The sequence below is a fragment of the Sceloporus occidentalis genome, unplaced genomic scaffold, assembly GCF_023333645.1.
Source record: "Sceloporus occidentalis isolate IW3139 unplaced genomic scaffold, rSceOcc1.0.p SCAF_32, whole genome shotgun sequence".
NCBI classification, from domain to species: domain Eukaryota; kingdom Metazoa; phylum Chordata; class Lepidosauria; order Squamata; family Phrynosomatidae; genus Sceloporus; species Sceloporus occidentalis.
Window position 1 is genome coordinate 6,788,159 of NW_028317012.1, and position 18,196 is coordinate 6,806,354.

Genomic DNA, 18,196 nt, shown 5'->3' on the forward strand with positions numbered 1-18,196 from the left:
TCAGAAGCTTCTTGAACAACCCCCCCACAGCTGTTTGCGCCAACATCCTCTTCTCCAAACGTCCCGCTCTGTTTATAGCACATTAGAGCCTGATACTGAATTCTAAGAAGCGGACTGCTAGGTGTTTATTGCTGCAGACTATTGCACACGTCTTAGATTGAAACATGTCCTTGCTACAGTGCCCCAAGAGCAACCTTTAACCATCTGAGCGCCGGAAAGACCAGACAGTGGACTGTTCTACCCTATGATTACCGGTATTTGTGTGGTCAACCTAAGGGTGAGACCACAAATACCAGATATACTAATATACATATCCTGCTGTTTTGAGGTGTACTTGGCTACTTGCAGTTTGGTGCTATGTTCATGCATGGGTTACAGACCCCATTTACGCAATTTAAGTCGAAAACAAAACCTACCCAAGCCTGTTTAGGCGTATTCTAGCAAATGTCTACCGGCTAAATGTGCCAAGAGGAAATAATCCTAAACATGTTTATGTAGATTCGGTTATAGCGATATGGCTAACACTGCAAAAAAAAAAAAGCATTAGTGAAACCCTCTCTTTTAACCTGGAATGTATTTCCATTAACTGTACTGTGTATTCGTCTAAGGTATGCCATTTAAAAAAATACACTGATTTATGCAGGTGGTCTTAGAGAAAAGATTACACGAAAATGTAACTATATTATTTGATTATTAAAAAAACGTTACAGGGACAGTCCAGTCATCAGACGCCGTTTAACCCTTTAGGTTCCCCTCTAGGGGCTGCGCCAGCGTTCAAAGTTTTGCTATACTTCGATTTATGTATTTCCTATTGTTTGGGAGCTTTACTGGAATGGTATAACCTGACACCAATTCAGTTTTAAAGTACGTGTCGGTGGCTCTAAATTGTTATACGTGTGGTGCATTTTTTTTAGTGTAATTAGTGACATATCCCGCCTAGGACGACTGCACAAGGGTGGTGGCCGTCCTCCTGGTACACAAAAACGGGAGCCTGAACAATAATAACCACGCTCTCGGTGAGCAAGACCCCCCTCCTCTCTGTGTCCTGAAGCAAAATAGGTTAGCTGCAAGGGAGCTCTTCCCAGCTGGCCTTTTTTACGCCGGTTTACTAGGTGCTGAGCCCCATAGCACGGCGGGATACGGTCTCATATCCTGGTGCTCGGTTTCTTAAATGCTTGCGTTGCCTTTTGTTGTACCTGGGACGTTGACCAGAGGCGTGTGGTGGTAAACATACCACTGAGTGTAACACAGCAAGCACTTTGTTATGAACATATCAAGCACCTTCAGAATTTGATATGCCCTCCATGACATGTTTGCAAGAGTGGTATTGGTCATCTCAAAAGAAGGTCATTTAAAACAATAAACACAAGCACCGAATGATGGGAACGGCTCTATTTGTTTAAATATTTCATTATGTTTGCTAATTTGGACAGTCGTTATTTTATATATAATATAAACACCTTAAGGTTTTTTTTCAAACTTTTTATGTAACACATGGATCTCATCATTTCCTCCGTAAGAGAAAAGTGAGGCGGTCCTGTGGGAGGGGCCAATTGCTTATATAAAGAAGGTGACTAAACCGCTTACGGTTAACTCATCGATAGCCGGCTGTGGTGGAGGAAGTGGAGCGGCGGAAACATATATCACTGCGCTTGTGAGCTGTGGTAGCTATAACATAAAGCACACCGAAAGAAGGTACATCTGTGCGACATTATTGTCGTTTAAACCGGGATGAGATTAACATGGACACTGATCGTGGACAAGCGTCACATGTTGTTAAATGTATTTTATTTATTCGTAGACATGACACAAGACACTGCTCTCGATATGAAGGATGTCGAGCTGAACGAGCTCGACCAGGAGAAGGTCCCAATGGCCGCTGGGGCAGGAGACTTGATTGCTGCAGGGGGAGAGAAGAATGGGGTAGTCAAAGTGAAACTGGAGGCTGATGGTGATCTGGGCACCGACAATAGCCAGAAATTCACAGGCCTCTCTAAAGAGGAACTTCTGAAAGTGGCTGGCACTCCTGGTTGGGTGAGGGTCCGTTGGATCCTTCTCATATTGTTCTGGGTGGGCTGGATTGGGATGCTGGCAGGAGCCGTGGTCATTATTGTTCAGGCTCCCCGGTGCCGACCCTTGCCGGAGATGCAGTGGTGGAACAAAGGCCCTCTTTACCTGATCGGGAACCCCGAGACCTTCCAAGATTCCAACGAGGATGCAGTCGGCGACATTAAAGGTGAGCAGTGGAAATGGGGCTGCTTACCAGGATGGGGTCAGATGTGGTTATTTTGCGTGGCAAAATAGACTGGAAACTGAGTGGATACTTAGGAGAATGTAACTGACAGGGACAATTCCCACTGTCCACCAGTAGCAGAATTAACGTTGCTGGTTCAGACCATCTCCGAGCACTGCTTACGAGACTAGACCCTGCTGGCTGCTCACGAGCGTGACACAGCAAGACAGGATTGCATCAGACGTTGCATCACACACAGGAAGCTATATCGGTCTTAACATGTCTAAAGTTTAAAAACTTAAGTCGAATACTGACCGAGGGCAATTTTTTCTGTAGTTTTGAGCAGCGTCAAACATTGAAGTGTTACAGAAATCTTGTCAACTAGATAATGAATGTATATGTATTGAATATGTATTAATTACGAATTTGATATGATTAATATTTTGGATTACCTTGTCTCTGTATGCCAGCTTTTTTTTTTATTGGGTTTTTTTTTTAAAGGTATGCCCAATGCTAAACCAGAAGGCTTATTTAGTGTATCTGTTTGAAGGTTTGTATATGAACTATGGTGTTGGCAATAATATTTCTCTATTTCCAGGAATTGAGCAGCGTCTAGATTCTCTTAGCTCTCTAAAGGTAAAGGGTCTCGTTGTTGGTCCTTTACACGTCACCAAAGAAGACAGTCTTGCAGACACTCATCTTACTGAAATTGATCCCAAGTATGGGACCAAAGAACACTTCAGCCAACTACTTGAAGCGGCCCACAAGAAAAGTGAGTATAGCGTGACTCCACCGATCACTTTCATGCAGGCTTTGTTAAAAAGTCTGACAGCTATTTGTTTGCAATCTCCAGCCTTCTCCCAAACCCAAAGTTTGAATGAAGGATATAAATTGTATTCTTAAATGAGCTGGGCCACGATTGTTGAATGGTTTGGTTGATTGAAAGTCACGTTGTCATTCACTAGGTGGGCAGTATGGTAGAAGATTAAACCTCATTTTCTTTCAGGTATTGAGATCATTTTAGATCTCACACCGAACTACCAGGGTGACAATGTTTGGTTTAGTCAGGCTGAAAGTGCTACAGATGGGGACCTCCAGAAAAAAGTCAAGGTAAAGCAAGATTTAACTTGTAATGTTAACCAGTTTTGCAATGCGACACTTGTTATGGAGCTATAAAATGTGGTTATTCCCTGTGTAAATCTGAACACCAACAAACAGCAGTACATGGATATTTGAGCTAATTATTCAAAGCGGATGTAAAAGCATAACTGCTACTGCCTCTTTGCTTGTAGGAAGCTATGGATTTTTGGCTGGAACAGGGTGCTGCTGGCATATATTTAAGTGGCATTGAAAAACTAGAAAATGTAAGTAATATGTCTGCCACTTGACAACTCCCATTTAACTTGGTTTTCATTTGGGTGTCATTTTAAAAACCCTTTCTCTTATTTTGTAGCCTACAGATCTTCTTGCTGAATTCAAAAACATTACTGCTAATCACAGCAAACAAGGGAAAGCCAGGTAAATACATGTGGCTGGTTATCATACAACCTCTTTAATGTTTTCAGTTGCTCTGACGCCTGTATTTAGGCCTTTTATAGCTCATGTCTAAACTTTCTGCCAGTAGGCCTTGTGATGGTCATCTGACTACATGCCCCAAATGGGTACTCGCAGCCCATGTTGTGGATAACTAATGTAAATTTTGGCTTCTGTTCACTAAAACATGGAGTGGTTAAAGGAACGTTGTATTTTAACTTCTTGATGTTACTAGACCTTCATGAACATCCAACCCCCGCGAGCTTCTGCTGCAGGGAGTGCTTGATTTGGCCTGTCCCAGTTGTATTTCTTTATAGCCTCCTCACGCATTGCATTATGTGGGGCCAGTCCTTTATACTAGAGAAATTTGCTAGGGTTTGCCATTCATAATAAATAGTGATGCAAGGGAATTAAAACTGCACCTATCCTGCAAACACTCCTGGCAATGCCCTCTTCTGCCCATGCCTCTGTGCTCGGAAATTAGTAATTCCCTTATGTGTTCTCTAGGGTTTTGCTGGCATCCACAGATGAGCCCAACTACAACAGTGTGTTGAACCTCTTCAATGAGACAGCAGTGGGCTTGCTCGCCTCTCGCTACTTTGTTGAAGCAAACACTAGCCAAGGCTCTCTGGGAGATCGTATCAACCAATATATGATGAATGCAGACGATCAGTGGAATAGTTGGGCGGTAAGGATCCCCAATATGTAGTTGATGAGTGACCTATAATTAAGTTTGAATTTGGTTTGACCTGCATTCTCTTATTGGAGATTATTTTGAATGTTGTTATTACATTTTGCTGCATTAACAAAAGTTCACTAAAATATCTGGGGGGGGGGGGGGGACACAAATCCTAGAGACTAGATATGAGTTTTTGTCTAGGACAAGGGAAGCCAACAACTTTCTGGCTGTGACTGAACCAAAGCTCACAATTTTCTGCAAGTCAATAGCAAGTTTATGGAGGCTGTAAGAATTCATATATTTTTATATATATATATATTTTTTTTAAACCATTTTATTTCAGATTGGTGGGCCACGAGTGGGTCACATGGCCTCTCTGATACAAGAAAAGTTGCTGCATGTATACCAGCTTCTGTTGTTCACATTAAAGGGGACCCCAGTCACTCAGTATGGGGATGAAATTGGACTCAAAGATCTTCCTGGACAGGTAACTTTGTCTACTGTTGATTCTATTTTTTTATTTTTATCTTTTTTTTTATTATGAATTCCAAAATTGGCCTATGTGCTGTACAGTGTTTGAGGTTTGTATTTATTTATTTATTTATTTATTTAACCAGCCTGCCCATTCTCAGGGCCCTTATATGCAATGGGATGATTCTACAAATTATGGATTCTCCACTCATCCACTCGCACGACTGTCCGTTATAAACATGAATGTGACCTTTAAGGTAAGCATTGAAAGTTCCCCCATCCAAAAGTCGGTGGCAATATAAAGTGATTTAGATCTATGAGTTGGGTCCAATCATAACCTAGTGGAAGGCATGCCATGGCAAGAGATGTATTTTATTTTCCTCTCTAGACACACTGGGGCAGAACAGAGTTACTTTGAGAAATATCTATTTACATTTAAATATTGGAGGGGAGTAAAATCCTAAATCTGCATAACATTTGATCCCGATTACAGGTTGTAAGAAATACTTTCTGATAAAGTGTTTTTCTACCACCAATACTAGTGTATAAGTACTCTTACACATTCTGCATGCAAGCTGATTTAATGTCTTGGACTTTAATTATTGCTGTAGTTAGAATTCCAGACTTGGGAATGCTTTTCATTCTCTTGATTTATTTTTTTTATTTTTTGCTTCAGCTGACTGGCTTGTTATAGCCTTGAGTAATCCGGTTTCAGCCAGCCTGATTAGACACAACCTTTGCCCTAGTTTGCAACAGGCTTAACAAAAGTAACTATTAGCAGTTTCCTCAATTTCTGATTGCTAAAGCAAAAAATAGTATCTAGGACAACAAAAGTATTGTTGACTCAAAGGTTAAGTAACTGGCCGCTAGCTAACGAGCTATGCTTGTTTTTTTTTGCAGTGGGTTGAGAAATCACTATGTGATGGTTGCTGCACTTTGTTTGTTTGTTTGCTACAAATATTTGAAATACAACACAGGTCTTCTGACAAATGCTTGTTTTGTATATACATAGGCCCAGGAGGAAGACTCATCCTCATTGCTTAGCTGGTACAAGCGCCTGAGTGAACTACGTGGAAAAGAACGAGCACTACTTCATGGAGATTTTTACTTTCTGCACATCAGTGAGAATTCTCTGGCGTTCCTGCGTAGTTGGGACCAGAATGAAAGATTTGTGTCAGCACTGAACTTTGATCCAGACAGTGAGGTAGAGCTTATGCTGACAGAGTCTGATGTACCTGAACAGTGCTCTGTAGTACTGAGTTCAAACCCACAGAGGCAGGAAGGTAGCAATGTGTCAGTAAGAAAACTGAAGCTGGCTCCAGGTGAAGCTTTGCTCCTTAAATATCCATACAATGGTTAACCAGTATTTAAACAGGCAAAACTTGCACATTCTATATGGTGACACTACCTAGCATACAATGAGAAACATTAACTATGAATATAAAAGAATCCCTGCTACCCCCTTCTGTGTGTCTAGGTAGAAAATTGTTGAGGCAAAAATTACGTGGTTAACATTGAAACTTCCTACTAAAATAAAATTTGCACGTACAAGAATTTCTGATTTTGCTTGTTTTATTGGGGCTGAGTAACAACACACCACAAAATACCGCACACAACCATGGTAACCGGCATATCTACCTTATTGCTCCTTGCATTGGTGCAAGTTTCATGGGTACGTGGGTAGACCTGGCTGTTGTAGAAACCTTAACTTGATAGTATAAATATCTTAACTAGTGGCCTTTTTTGTTTTTAATTCCTACTTTTAAACACAGGCTCAAGTAACCCCCATCTGTCAGTTCCTGTGATAAATCTACATCCAGTCCTGTTGAGTTTTTACTTGGGTTAATATAACCTGGCTTGCACGGTCAAGTTTAATGAAGGATTGGGCTGTCCCAATAGGCTGCTCCTATAACACGAATCGTATTTTTGAGAAGTCTTAAAACAGTTCTCTGCATTTAAGTTTATAGGTTATGTTTTACATTCAGCAAGGTGGGGAACTTGGTGCCTGAAATTGATGGTCTCCTAAGCCCTTTTTAAAAAAAAAAAAAACCTGTCTGCTGCCATAATATGTATGGTGGGTGTTGACGCCCAGGAAAGAGCCCACATGGGGCCCCTGCTGCAGTTATGGGTTCACATCATTGGGGTCCTGTAGCAGCATAGCAGCCCTAGACCATCAGACAATCACCACCATGGTTCGATGGAGTCCCAGAGTAGAGGACTGCATCGGGATGTGGGATCCGTTAAAAAACTTGCTGGTGGGGGCGGTTTTTCCAGTGTTGTGGGCGGTCAGACTATGTACCTGCAGGTCCCAGTAATCCCACGAGCTCCTGCAAGGCTGCCTTCACGTTGCTCGTACACATTGTCTCTTGTCCCGCCCAGAAACCCAGCGCAGTCGTATGAGTTTACATCACATGACTCTACTCCGTTCCTGCTTCCCCTGGGCCGGAAAAGAGACTGGACGCTGTGTGCGAGAAACGAGAAGGCAGTCTTGCAGGAGTGCGTGGGAAATCTGCAGTTCAGGTAAGGGGGTAGGGGAGTTTGTATGAAAAAGTATCTGTGATCGAGGGAATGAGTATCTGCGTAAGGGAATGACTGTGAATGATACTTGCGGGATTGGACACGTATGTTGTGGGCGCAGGCGGGAGTGGAACACATACGTTGCGGGCGGTAATGGTCAAATTCAGCAGGATTAAGAAAACAGTCCCGTGCAGGGTACTATCCCAGAGCCATAGAAATCTATTTTTTTTTTATTTTTTTTTTAACCTTCCCAGACTGATGGATTTAATTTATTTTTATTTTTTTTTTCTCCTCTATTCTTGAGATCAGTGCATCTTGAGGTGGTTTTAAAGGCCCTTTAGCCTACATCACTTTGCACGACAAGCTCTATTTAACCCCTTAAGGACTGGGCTCATTTTTCATTTTGTACCCTGTGGGACCGAGGCTGTTTTGACACTTTTGTGGTGCTTGTGTTCAGCTGTAATTTTCTCCTCACCCATTTAGTGTACCCACATAAGTTATATATTGTTTTGTTCAGGACAAGATGGGCTTTCTTCAGATACCATTATTATTATAATTTCGATCGTATCATCTTATTTACTATTAAAAAAACATGGTGAAAAATTGAAAAAAAAACACTTTATGACTTTTATTTGAAAAATCTTTTACTCGCCTAAAAAAGCAAGTAAAAAAACTAGCTAAATAGATTCTACTACTTGTCCTGAGTTTAGAAATACCCTATTTTTTTTTTGCTGTTTTTTGTAAGTTATATGGCAATAAGTACAAGCAGCGTTTTATGATTTCCAAATCTTTTTTTAACAAATCTGGTCAGTCTGCCTCCATCTCCTCTTTGGAATATCTTTGAAGCCGGTTAACTCAATTTAAACCATTCAAACCATATATTTTTGAAAACTAGACACCCCAGGGTATTCCAAATGCTGTTATTTTAACCCTTTCCATGCACCAATTATAGAACTACACTTTGTCAAACTTTGTAATAGTCATTTTTTTTTTTTTTTTTTTTTCACACAAATTGTACTTTAGTTATAGATATACAGGTTCTGGTATATGTCACTGTCAAACAACACCCCAATGTGTGTTCAGGAACATCTCCTGAGTGTAGTGATACCCGACATGCATGGGTTTGTCGGGTTGTTTGAGATTTTTAATGCCACATTTGGGAAGTGCGCTTTTTTTTTTCTCCATTTTGGTCAGTCTGTACCTATGCCCTATCTTTGAGCTTGGCCACTCCAATTTACCCCATCAGCCATTTTTTTTATATATTAGACACCCCTTGGGTATTTGAAGTGCTTTTATTTTAACTCTTTGTTGAGATTTTTGAGAACTTTTAGCACTTGCTCACAATAATAAACTATTTTTTTATTTTAATACTTTTTTTATATTTTTTTTACACATTTTGCTGGTACTGGATGGTTCATCAAGTGACATCACTGCATAATTTTTAAATGTTAGCACATTTGTTTTATTTATTTTATTTCCATTTTTTTTTTTAATATTTTACTAATCACATAGTGATTAGAAAGCTGGGTTCCATTGACTTGCTTGGTTAAATGCAGTACCTGTATTCAACCTGCAAGTGGAGCCAGAGTTCTCTAGAGGGTCTGGAGACCGTCTAGCGAACTCTTTCTTCTTTATTGTTTTTTTTCCCGGGCCGCCGCCATCTTGCTGATGGCGAAGATCACCGGCTGCTGCGGCTGTGACCGCTCTCTGGAGCGGTCACAGCCCATCCAAAGGTAAGTGTTTGGTGTCGCTGGATGCCTCCTGATCGAGGCATTCCAGTGACACCATTTAAGTTTAGGAGGCGATCGTTGATCGCCTCCTAAACGCTTTTAAAACAGGCGTCCGCCGCCATACAATGTATGGCGGCTGTTGACGCCCCGGGGAGGGGCCAGACATGGCCCCCCGATGCCGATCTCGCCGTTACTGAATGCCTCGACATCGAGGCATTACAGTAACGCCGTTTAAGCGACGAAAGTGATCGTTGATCACTTTCTAAGCTTATTTAATTTTTTGACGGTTCAGGACCGTCAAAGGTCATTTAGTGACCTTCTTGTCATGACGGTCCTGAACCGGCAAAGGTCGCGAAGGGGTTAATTGATGTTTAGATTCAGTTAGTGGTTGATTTGGTAATCAAGGGGGCAATTACTTTTTACCCAGGTAGGGTCGAATAGCTTTTTTTCTTTCTACAAAATCATTGTATAGAAAGCTACATTTTATGTTTACTCGGATTATCTTTGATATCAAAGTTAGTTTGTTAACAATTTTCATTATTGATTAGCTGGTCGAGACAGATGTCACACACACACGCACACACACCTGGGAACGTGTGCCCCTTTTAGTCAAGCATTTGCCACATTAGGCACTGATGTTGGGTGAGAGGGCCTGGCTCACTTTAGGCAACCTTATGAGCCTGCCATATAGTAGACAAAGGGCAGGTGTGAGATTATCCCTGAAATAGTCTGCTATATGTGCTTGAAAATACTTGGGATTTCTGAGGGAATTAGACTTTAACATTGGGTTAACCACCATGAACAGTACCGGACGTGAGCTTATTATGGCGCTAGCAGGAACACCTGACCATTACAGCAACAGGGGCTTCTAAACATTAATATGTGGTTGGTCTCCCCTTTGCAGGTATAACAGCTTCCACTCTGCTGGGAAGGCTTTAAACAAGATTTTGAATTGTGTCTGTGGGAATTTTTCGCATTTGTAAGGTCAGGCACTGATGTTGGATGAGAAGGCCTGACTCCAGTTCATCCCAAAGGTGGTTTGATGGGGTTGCGTTTAGGACTCTGTGCGGACCAGTCAAGTTCTTCCACACCAAACTCATAACCATGTTTTTATTGACCTTGCTTTATACACTGGGGCACAGTCATTCTGGTATAGAAAAGGCCCTTCCACAAAGTTGGAAGCATAGCATTGTCCAAAATGTTTTGCACGTCCCCTTTACCATACGTCCACTTCAAAGAGTTTTTTAGATAATTGTAGAGAACTCCTTTGTTTTCAGAAGTGCCTTCGTTCTTCTGGCATACTTTCTACAAGGTGCTGGAGGACATGTCATTGCGCAGTTGCTGTAGATTTGTCAGCTGCACCTCCCGTTCCACATCCCAAAGGTGCTCTATTGGATTGAGATCTGGTGACTGTGGAGGCCATTGGAGTACAGTGAACTAACTCATTGTCATGTTCAAGAAACCCGTTTGAGATGATGTGAGCTTTGTGACATAGCTATTTGCAGCAGGATAATCAGAAGATGGGTACACTGTGGTCATAAAGGGATGGACATGGTCAGCAACAATACTCAGGTAGACTGCCGCGTTTAAACGATCCTCAATTGGTACTAAGGGGCCGAAAGTGTGCGAAGAAAATGTCCCCCACACCATTACACCGCCACCAGCCTGAACTCTTAATACAAGGCGGGGTGGATCCATGCTTTTGTTGTTTACGCCAAATTCTGACCATGCCATCGGAATGTTGCAGCTGTAATCGAGACTCATCAGACTAGGCAAAGTTCTTCAAGTCTTCCATTGTCCAATTTTGGTAAAACTGTGCAAATTGTAGTCTGTTTTCTGTTCTTAGCTGACAGGAGTGGCACCCAGTGTGGTCTTCTGCTGCTGTAGCCTATCTGCTTGAAGTTTATACGTGCTTTGTGTTCAGAGATGGTATTCTGCATACCTTGGTTGTACGAGTGGTTATTTGAGTTACTGTTGCCTTTCTGTCATCTTGAACCAGTCTGCCCATTCTCCTCTGACATGAACAAGGCATTTTTGTCCACACAACTGCCACTCACTGGATATTTTCTCTATTTTGGACGATTCCCTGTAAACCCTAGAGATGGTTATGCATGAAAATCCCAGTAGATCAGCAGTTTCTGAAATACTCAGACCAGCCCATCTGGTACCAACAACCATGCCATATTCAAAGTCACTTAAATCCCCTTTCTTTCCCATTCTGATTGAACTTCAGCAAGTTGTCTTGACTACGACTACATGCCTAAATGCATTGTTGCTGCCATATGATTGGCCAATTAGCTATTTAGGGGCAAGGGGCAAAAATACTACATAATAAAACCTACACTAAAATGTAAAAATAACTTTGTCCGAGTCTCCATGCAGTATTTTTAACTGTGCTGAATACAAAAATAATTAAAAGCTCATGAACCTATTATTCAATTTCATAGAAATGAAAGAGGAAAGTAAACTCCCAATTCCTCTGATGAAGTATTTTTGAAATAAGCTTCTGGCTACATGCCAGAAAACATAATTTACAGTTGTGCTCAAAAGTTTGCATGCCCTGGCAGAAATTGTGAAATGTTGGCATTGATTTTGAAAATACTACTGATCTTACAAATTTAAGGCCTCAGAAACAACTATTACAAAAGACTGCATTCTATCATTGATGCTAAAGGGGACAATACACAGTATTAAGAACTAAGGGTATGCAGACATTTGAGCAGGGGTCATTTCATTTTTTTCTTTGTTTGCCATGTTTTGTTTTATGATTGTGCATTTCTGTTATAACCTATAGTTGAATATGAATCCCATAAGAAATAAAAGAAACGTGTTTTGCCTGTTTTATTTAAAAACGGTACATATATTACCAATTCTCCAAGGGTATGCCAACTTTTGAGCACAATTGTAGCTCACCTAGGTTGTGGATAAGTGGTTTACAACACTAGCCACTCAATACAATAGTTTACTTTTATTTATCAGAATGTTTTTATTGGGAAATTTTGCCAATTTTGTGTTGCAACACAGCATGAAAGCAAGGATCAGACAGTTTTCCACTGTGTCAGTCAGTTGATCTAACTATTCCTGCTAGTAACGCGCAAGCACTTTTTTGGGCACTATTGATGGCACACTAGCAAGCAGGTAGTTTATGGTCTCTTTCTACTTAAAGTCGTCTGGAATATTCTGGCTTCTTGGACTACTTCCGCCAAAGAGCCCTTTTCAGAAAGCGCTCTGAGAGGCCTGGATAACGGAAAAGAAAGAAGACAGAAGAATAAGAGGAGGTAAGAGAAGAAGTGGCGCTGCAGGAAAGAGTGATTGTGTGAGAGTGAGTGTCACGACCCTGCTCGCTGGAATACTGGCTTGTTTTCATTGTCCCCGCCATGCAGCGATGTAGGGTATGGTTGTCTCTTATGAGAGTGACAGTGCAGCATTAACCCCTTCAATATGTTTTGTACAGGGCTCTGCTGCTGGTGGTCTCCCTGGAAGTCAAGGCAGACCAGCAACAGCAAAACGAGCCCCCACAAGCCCTTTGATCACTCCTGCTGGAGGCAGCTTCAGGAATAGGGGCCAAGGTTTCTTCGGTCTCCATGAGTGTGGAGACCAGCCCCAACCCTCCCCACTGCCCTATCGTTCCATTAAGAGTGATCACGTAGTGTTGACCCCTTCAATGCCGCGATTGTGTATGACACGATTGCGGCATTGCAAGGGTAAATACTTGTTCCCACAAGCTTGTGGGGACTAAATATCAGTCAATACTGTGCTCCAATGGAGGATCAGAATTGAAAAAGTTAAAAAAAAAAACAGCACTGACCTTAACCCCTTTAAGGACCAGGCTGCTTTTTACTTTTTGTACCCTTTGGGACCGAGGCTGTTTTAACACTTTTGTGCTGCTCGTGTTTAGCTGTAATTTTCTCTTCACCCATTTTGGATCATATCATCTAATTTCCATGTAAAAAAAAACAACTCACTTTTATTTGAAAAATCTTTTACTCATACAAAAAAGATAATGAATAACCTGCAAAATAGATTCTACTATGTGTCTTGAGTTTAGAAATACCGTTTTTATGGGGGTTTTTTTTGCTTTTCTTATGCAAGTTATTGGGCAAGAAGTACAAATAGCGTTTTGCTATTTCAAAACCAATTTTCTTCAAAATCTGGTCGTTCTGCCCCATGTGCTATTTCGGGTATCTTTAAAGCCGGCCAACGTAAAGACACCTCAAGGTATTTCAAATGCTGGTATTTTAACTCTTTCCATGCACTAAAAAAAAAACAGAAAATAAATTACTACCATAAAGTTTGACAAAAGGTGGTAGTTGATACCACCTTTTGTCAAAGTTTATGGTAGTAATTTATTTTCTGGGTTTTTTTCATCACAAAAAATGCACTTCAGGTATGGATTTACAGCTCCTGGTGTATGTCACTGTCAAACAAGACTCCAATATGCGTTTCAGCAACATCTCCCAAGTACAGTGATACCCCACATGCATGTGTTTGTAGAGTTGTTTGGGAGGTAAAATGGGAGGAAAATTGTCAGGCGCTGGGTCCATACAGACGACTGTAAAGACCCAGAACGCCCAATGAAGGAATTGAGGAGATATTGCGCAGTAGTGTAGTTGGACAGGGCCTGGTGCAGGGCGACTGCACTCTCCCGAGTGTTGCGCACCTAGGGTTGTGCGGCCACATACCCAGGGCCCTAACATAGCAGCGGATGATGTCCAGAACAAAACAAAGTGATATCCTGCAGGCACACTGGAGAGGGCATGAGACATAGCTCAACAGAGAAATGGCTGGGAGTAGGGAAGTTAAGTAGGGTAACAGCAGAAATATAGCAAGCAAAGGGGACAAAGCAAAGAACAGGGAGACCGAGTAAGAAACATAGCCAGACAAGACATACATGGTACAGGACACAACAAAAGGACAGGGAACAAGGAAAGGAACACAAGGGATGTAGCCGAGATCCGCAGACGCTTCTCCTTTAAGCAAGCATAGGATATCTTAACTGGGACATGGAGAGAGGAACCAAGATCCTCAGATGATTCAGGGAAAAAAAACCGCAAAAGGTACATAATAAGACTGACACACATAAATACAGGACTAGCCTAGGACTATATGATAACAATTGGAGATTTAGTCGCATCTTATGGCCATAGTATGCTTAGCCCACCACTACACCAAAGTACTGTGGGTCCTAGTGCTAAACCCTGCCTACTGAATTACTTATAAACTGAAACTAAACATTGAATCTAAACACAGAATCAAGAAGGGCATACCTTTAGACTGCTGACAACCATACCAAACGGGTGGGGCACACCTTATAAAGGAAACAGAAGCTAAGGCTAAGAGCAGGACTGAAACAAAGTATGAGACGTAAACAGCAGAGCACAGGGAACTGTAGCCAGACAGGGGAAACTAGAGATAAGCATCTCCGCAGCCTGGATGGGGCGTGACATAAATGGTAATCTAAAGTAATAATACCCCCCCACACACAAATTATTAATAAAAAAAGACATTTATTACCTGTCGGTGACATTTTAATTCACTGAATATCCTTTTTCATTTGCACTGGTTATATATATTTTTTTATAGGTTAAAACTGTCAACATTTTTCCTTTTTTCCTAATTTCCCCCACATCTTTAGATATTTCTCATACTAAATGATGGTTTATATATATATATATATATATATATATATATATATACTGACCTTAACCCCTTTAAGGACCAGGCTGCTTTTTACTTATATATATATAATTATTTTGTCAATAGAAAGCCCTGACAGGTACTGAAAAATACTAGTCATTTGACTTATACATAGAACACTTATACATACATTGCAGTCTTTGGGTTTTGATGACATAATAGTTGAATGAATAAGGCAATAGTTGAATTATGGGAGGCAGAACTGTTTAGTTAATGGTGCATATTTAGAGGAAGGGCTTGTCACTAGTGGGGTACCTAAGGGATCAGTATTGAGACCTGTACTTTTTAATATTTCAGTAGGTCTTAATGGTATGCTATGTCTTTTTGCATGGGTATGCATGTTAGTGTCTGCCTGCATGAGAAATACCATTACAAATGTTATGGTGGGTAAAGGTGATGAAAAACCCTTCCACTTAAAATTAAGGGGTAGTAGAAGCATTATTAAACACTCATCTACAGAAATCTTGGTGCTGCCACAACCACAAGGGATTCTGGGTAGGTGCATGCAAATACCTTTTGTAATGGTATTTCTCATGCTCTCCCAAGCCTCAAGTAATAAGCCAGTATCATGAAATCATGCTGACGAGTCCCATGAAGGACGAAACAGTTGTCCATGAGTGGTGATCTGGCTACTGCACCTCTTTCCGAGTTTTGTCTAACGGCTGTCTTGTATATCGGGCAATTACTTTCAAGGTTCCATGTATAAAAAGTGGATATAGGGGCAAAAGGTGATTATTGTTGACCTTATTTGCATACCCCTACCCAGAATCCCTTGTGGCAGCACCATGAGATTTCTGAGGGGAAAAAAACAAGCCTTCTGGCTTGTCTGGTGTCTGTAGATGAGTGTTTAATAATGCTTCTATTACCCCCTTAATTTTAAGTGCAAGGGTTTTCCATCACCTTTAACCGCCATAACTTTTGTATAGGTATGTTAATCTCTCTCTCCCAGGGCATGTATGCATGTCTGGGTATTTTAATGTGTCTCTGCCTGGGTATTTTAGTTTGTGTTGGCTCTGCATCTGCCCCTGGGTAAGCAGTGAATGTATGGTGATAACATCACATTTTAAAACTTTGTGGGGGTTTTCATAAATACAGAACTAATGTATTTTACCTATCTTTCCGGCATTAAATGTACTTCCTGCTTCTAGTTTATAATACTTGCCTCAGGTACTTCTGTGGTGGATTACATAAAGTAAAAATGACACAACTTTCCCATATTGCTAAATGTACCAATAATTACAGGGAAATACATTTGACTTATACATTGACTTATTAGTCAAATAGTATGGAAATAAGTTCCTTGTTCCCGTGGATGGTTAATGCCCAGTGGATATACAGCATCCTGGGTTTGTGGGGGTTTTTTTTTGGTTTTTTTAGATCCTAAGAGATATTTAGAAGATGAGAGTAAAATATAGAAAACAAATTTAACTAATTGAATGGTATACACTAGAGAGGATCTGCACTTTTTTGAAGCAACGAGAATTCTAGAAATTAAAGAAAAATAGAAAAATAAAGATTAGTATCATATTACATTGTAGATTAAGAAACACAATAATAATTACAGTTTATTAAGAGTAAGAAAAGGGATATATATACGTAATATATATAGTATAATGTGTCCAGTTTAGATTGGAAATAATCGAGGAATTATCCCTCTCTTGTCTTTTTCTCTTCTTCCTTCTCATTTCTCCCTCTCTTTCTCTCTTGTGCTTTCTCTTCCGTTTCTGTACCTTTTTTTCCCCTTCCTTCTTTCTTTTGGAAAGGAAGGGGAAAGGGAAAGCAATAATGATTTGCTTTACAGAGAAATATATATATATATATATATATATATATATATATATATATATATGCATTAGACTGTACTTATCACTTTGAAGTAAAGGCCTTCATTGAAATTTGATTTCAAAATAACAGCTCAACTGGCAGTTTTCTTTCTTTAATATATATATATAAAATAATAATAAACAATTTATGTGAAAATATATAAAATATATAATACATCTTGCAACAAGAGAAAATTAAGTGAAACACCAACTTCAAATAAACTACAATGCATAACCTGTTCAAGGATAATAACACCCAAACCAACAAAACAACAATAAAAAAAGTAATAAACTTATTAATATAAAGAAAACATTAGACCAAGAAATGAAGACAAAAACGTATACAGTAAACACCTTCTCAATATTCTTCAAAGATTAACTAAAAAATAAAAATACAAAACACACAGTGTAAACTGATGGAAAATGGTTATTAAAAAATAAAGATGAGATGGCCTTAAAATGGCAAATGGTTCTCCAAATTTCTGTTTGTATAGAACATATCCTGTCCAAAGCAGTGTGACAGAGCAGGCCGCAGATGCGGGGACGGAGCCTGCCTATTTGACACACACACACGCCTTATTACTCGATATAAATTATATACAAATAATAACTATTTACTATGCAATACTTTACATAAAATAGACATCTCTGCACAGACACTACCTTATACCGATATGTGCATGAATCCAAGCTGCTTCAAATAGTTTTAATAGTAATACATTGCTCTTATCAGATATATACAACCAATTTCAGACGTGGTTTTCATTTCTTCTTTTATTTATATAACGTCAACATTCATGCATTGCTTCTTATAGTATATTCAAGGGGTATGACAAAACAAGAACTGCTGCTTTCTGCTAATAGCCTTGTATTGTGACTCTGGCCGACTGATCTGATGCTATTTGCAGTGCCCTGCCTAAAAGCTTTCAGACAAGGGCCCTGTCCAAGGGCTATCCTGACAAGCATCCTGTCCAGGGGCCATCCTTCAATATGTCTTGTCCTTAGAACTATCCAGCTTCTGCCCATGAAGTTCATGAATTTTCACTCTTTCCTGTGAATATATATATATATACTGGTATACTCACACTTCAAGCACCTCTTTCCCCCTGTCTTCCCTGTACAACTTCCTCGTACATATTATGGCTGGAACTGCTGAATCTCTGAACGCCTTTCTACTTTTAGGTATCATGCAATTTGAGAAGAGAGGAGCTAGATGCCACACACCTACATTTTTCAGATCATCCAACTAATTGTAATATAAGACAAAGACAACACAAGTAAATACAAATGCAGCTTTTAAACGATCATTTACATTGAAGATTAAGAGTTAACCTATATCACCCATTTTAAAAAGTAATTGCCCCATAAACACAACTGGTTGTGCCCACCTTGGCAGCAACAGCTGCAATCCAACATGTGCGATAACTGGCAATTAGTCTTTTCCATGGCTGTGGAGGAATTTTGGACTGTTTGTACTATGTTCTTATGGTGGAATGTTAGCTTTATGCCAGAT

At 40.2% G+C, this 18,196-nt stretch overlaps 1 protein-coding gene across 1 annotated transcript; it reads left to right on the plus strand.

The window, feature by feature from the left end:
• The first annotated feature begins 1,803 nt into the window (after positions 1–1,803).
• LOC149298596 (amino acid transporter heavy chain SLC3A2-like) lies at positions 1,804–4,475 on the plus strand. The gene is made up of 6 exons (XM_089487332.1): positions 1,804–2,236; positions 2,832–3,005; positions 3,240–3,343; positions 3,526–3,597; positions 3,687–3,751; positions 4,274–4,475. Exons 1-6 carry the CDS (start codon positions 1,804–1,806, stop codon positions 4,473–4,475), a joined length of 1,050 nt encoding a protein of 349 aa, XP_089343458.1.
• The last annotated feature ends 13,721 nt before the right edge of the window (positions 4,476–18,196 follow it).